Source organism: Morone saxatilis, unplaced genomic scaffold (genome assembly GCF_004916995.1).
Source record: "Morone saxatilis isolate NCDOM2014 unplaced genomic scaffold, NCSU_SB_2.0 Contig2, whole genome shotgun sequence".
In the NCBI taxonomy this organism is placed as follows: domain Eukaryota; kingdom Metazoa; phylum Chordata; class Actinopteri; family Moronidae; genus Morone; species Morone saxatilis.
In genome coordinates, this window is record NW_023339762.1 from 6,243,611 (window position 1) to 6,246,334 (window position 2,724).

General features: G+C 42.5%; 1 protein-coding gene across 1 annotated transcript in view; it reads right to left on the bottom strand.

Annotated features, from left to right (window-relative positions):
• The window catches only part of cftr (CF transmembrane conductance regulator), a gene marked incomplete in the record, with an annotated part of 33,789 nt that overhangs the window by 3,464 nt on the left and 27,601 nt on the right, over nt 1–2,724 (bottom strand). Inside the window, 4 exon segments of the mRNA XM_035665637.1 lie at nt 1–118; nt 624–713; nt 1,224–1,379; nt 2,455–2,685. Of these exon segments, the coding sequence (XP_035521530.1) occupies nt 1–118; nt 624–713; nt 1,224–1,379; nt 2,455–2,685 (595 nt within the window).

Genomic DNA, 2,724 nt, shown 5'->3' on the forward strand with positions numbered 1-2,724 from the left:
GGATGGAGCGGGCGAGACACAGCAGCTGTTTGTGTCCGTTGCTCAACACGTTGCCTCCATCCTCCAGCTGAAAGTCCAGCTTGTCTGGAAACTGCTCGATGACCGACTTCAAACCCACCTGAGGACACACAGGACAGATTTGACTTTAGAATTCACTCCACTGACCATCCTGGATTTGTGTTTTCATCTCAGAGGTTAGGTTCACTCACAAAGCAACATTTCTGAAAGAGAATGTGGTATTAAAGGAGCAGTGTGTAGGATNNGTGAAGTTACAGATTGCAACCATCTGAATACAGCTCAGCCTTCCAAGCGTGAAAGAGAAACTAGGGTGGCTGCAAAAAATGCGAAAGGCCCTAGTGTTTGGCGTGTCCAATCAACATGGTGGATAGAAACAGCTCATTCTAAGGTTACGAAAACACACTCAGTATGATTGTAGTCCTAAATGTTACACACTGGACCTTTAACATCTCCTTTATTTTTTTCTACTAACATGAGAAGAAAATCCAATGCAAATTGTATCTGGAAACTATTTGATTGATTAAACTGTCTGTTAGAACAGACTTTCCTCTGCATGTACGATTCAATCACATCACAGCAGAAGACAAGAGAAAAGAGAGCCTCACCTCCTCAGCTACCCTCCACAGCTCCTCATCACTGTAACGTCCGTGTGGGTCTAGGTTCATCCGGAAAGTGCCGGTCAGAATAAAGACTCTCTGTTCAAACACAAACCAGAGAAAACCTTTTAATCACATAGTCAAGGAGGCTGGATTATTCTCATAATAAGAGTCATTTGGATCAGTTACAATGGTTAGAGTTACAGTTACAAATAGCTCTCATTTGCCAGTGTAACATGTTACAAGTCTTTGCTATTTAAGGAGGTGTGAGGAAGTGAATACCACAGGAAATATATATTGTTGCAGTAGGCACTATATTTACTACTACTCTCCTAACCTAACTACTCTCTAGGTTTCCAAATGTGAACAGTACGAATGGAGTGTATTAGAAGTCATTTATGTTGGGCAGAAGTTACATAAATCAATTTAAAACGAGGAAGACTTTCTCACCTTGCTGGCTGCACTTCCATATTGTCATTCTACTGATATCAGCTTTTTCTCATGCACCTTCACCCAAGTCATTTTTTCTCAACAGTATTTGAATATGAACCAGCAGCCGTGTATAGCCATATGTCTTTTTGAAAGGCAGCTCAGCAGCCATAGACGTACCTGTGGAACCACTCCAAAGGCCTTCCTCCACGTGTGCAGGGACACAGAGCTCCAGGAGACTCCATCAATGGAGATTTCTCCATCAGTGGAGGCAAGACGCAGCAGAGCGGAGAGCAGGGTGCTCTTCCCTGAACCTGTTCGACCCAGCAGACCAATCTGCACACACACACACACACAGAACAGAAACATTTTAATCCGCTTTTAATGCACTTCTAGCTTTTCAGCTAAAAAAAACTTCAGTTCATATTGATGCAAGTAAAGTGTACTCATCATGACACTGTAAAATGAACTACAGCCTTGAGCTGGTAAGTCTAAAAGCTCTCCAACCTTTCTTATGCAGCCTCGCAGCAACAATTAGTCCATTTATCAGGAGGCCATAGAGAAGCTAATGGGACGCGGCGAAAGTGCTGACACTTACTGAGCTCTGCTGTCCTCCAGGATTCATTATGCGGAGCTCATACTGACTATTATTACTGCCAGGAGCAGAGAGAGAGAGAACGGTCACATATTACATGTTTTGTCTCTTTCCACTGAAAGCTATTTGGCCACTACTGCCTGAGTTCCTCTGCCCTAACTAAATAGCATTTGAAATCCAGATACAAGGGAAATATTACAGATATGAATGTGAGTTGAAATAATAATAAAAAAATGGAAAGTGTTTTCGGTAAGCAAGAACTTGTTTGTCACTAATGTTTCCATTTTCCAGTATTTCAAACTTTCTGTATTGTGTTGCCTGGTTGCCTTTTTGTTTGTTCTTTAGCCCCAGAGGGAAATAACATTTTGTCTATCTGAATTTTGATAAGAATAATATTCACAACTCCTTTCTCCACCAGATAGTCACTATCTTTGTCTGGTGTTTTGCTGCTTGTAAGCCATCAATCGTTCCTTTACTGAAAACAGCTAACGGCTGCATCTAGAAATGACACAGATGAGTGTGGTGAGACTAAAAAAAAAAACAGTATAAACAGCCAGAAAATCAAAACAATGAGCTAAAAGTAGCTGACAAGTAACCACAAATGTTACACAGCCTTCCTGCTGGCTATAAAACACCTTGTTATAACCTTTCTGACCCTACCCTACCCTTTAAATTGCCCCTCTTGGACTAATTAGTGTTTTGATGTTTTAAAATCAAATAAAGGAGAGCTAACATACATTATTCTGCCAAGTACAATTAAAATCCAGTCACACACACACACACACACACACCCTTTAACCATCCCTCAGTACTTACGCTCTGACCACCATCCACAGAGAAGGAGATGTCATTGAGGACAGCACGTCCAGCCTCTGTGTATTTGACAGTGAGGCCCTGGACGTCCATCTGACCACGGTTGGGCCAATAGTCTTGGGCATGAGGGTTGTCGATGACGAGGTCGGGGCCTCCTTTACCACCGGATTTCCCTGGCATCGGCTCCTCTGTTGGCAGGTCGATGAACTTAAACACTCGATCCACCGAACGCATCTGAGAGGAGGAGAAGGGAGAAGAGAGAGAGAGAGAAAT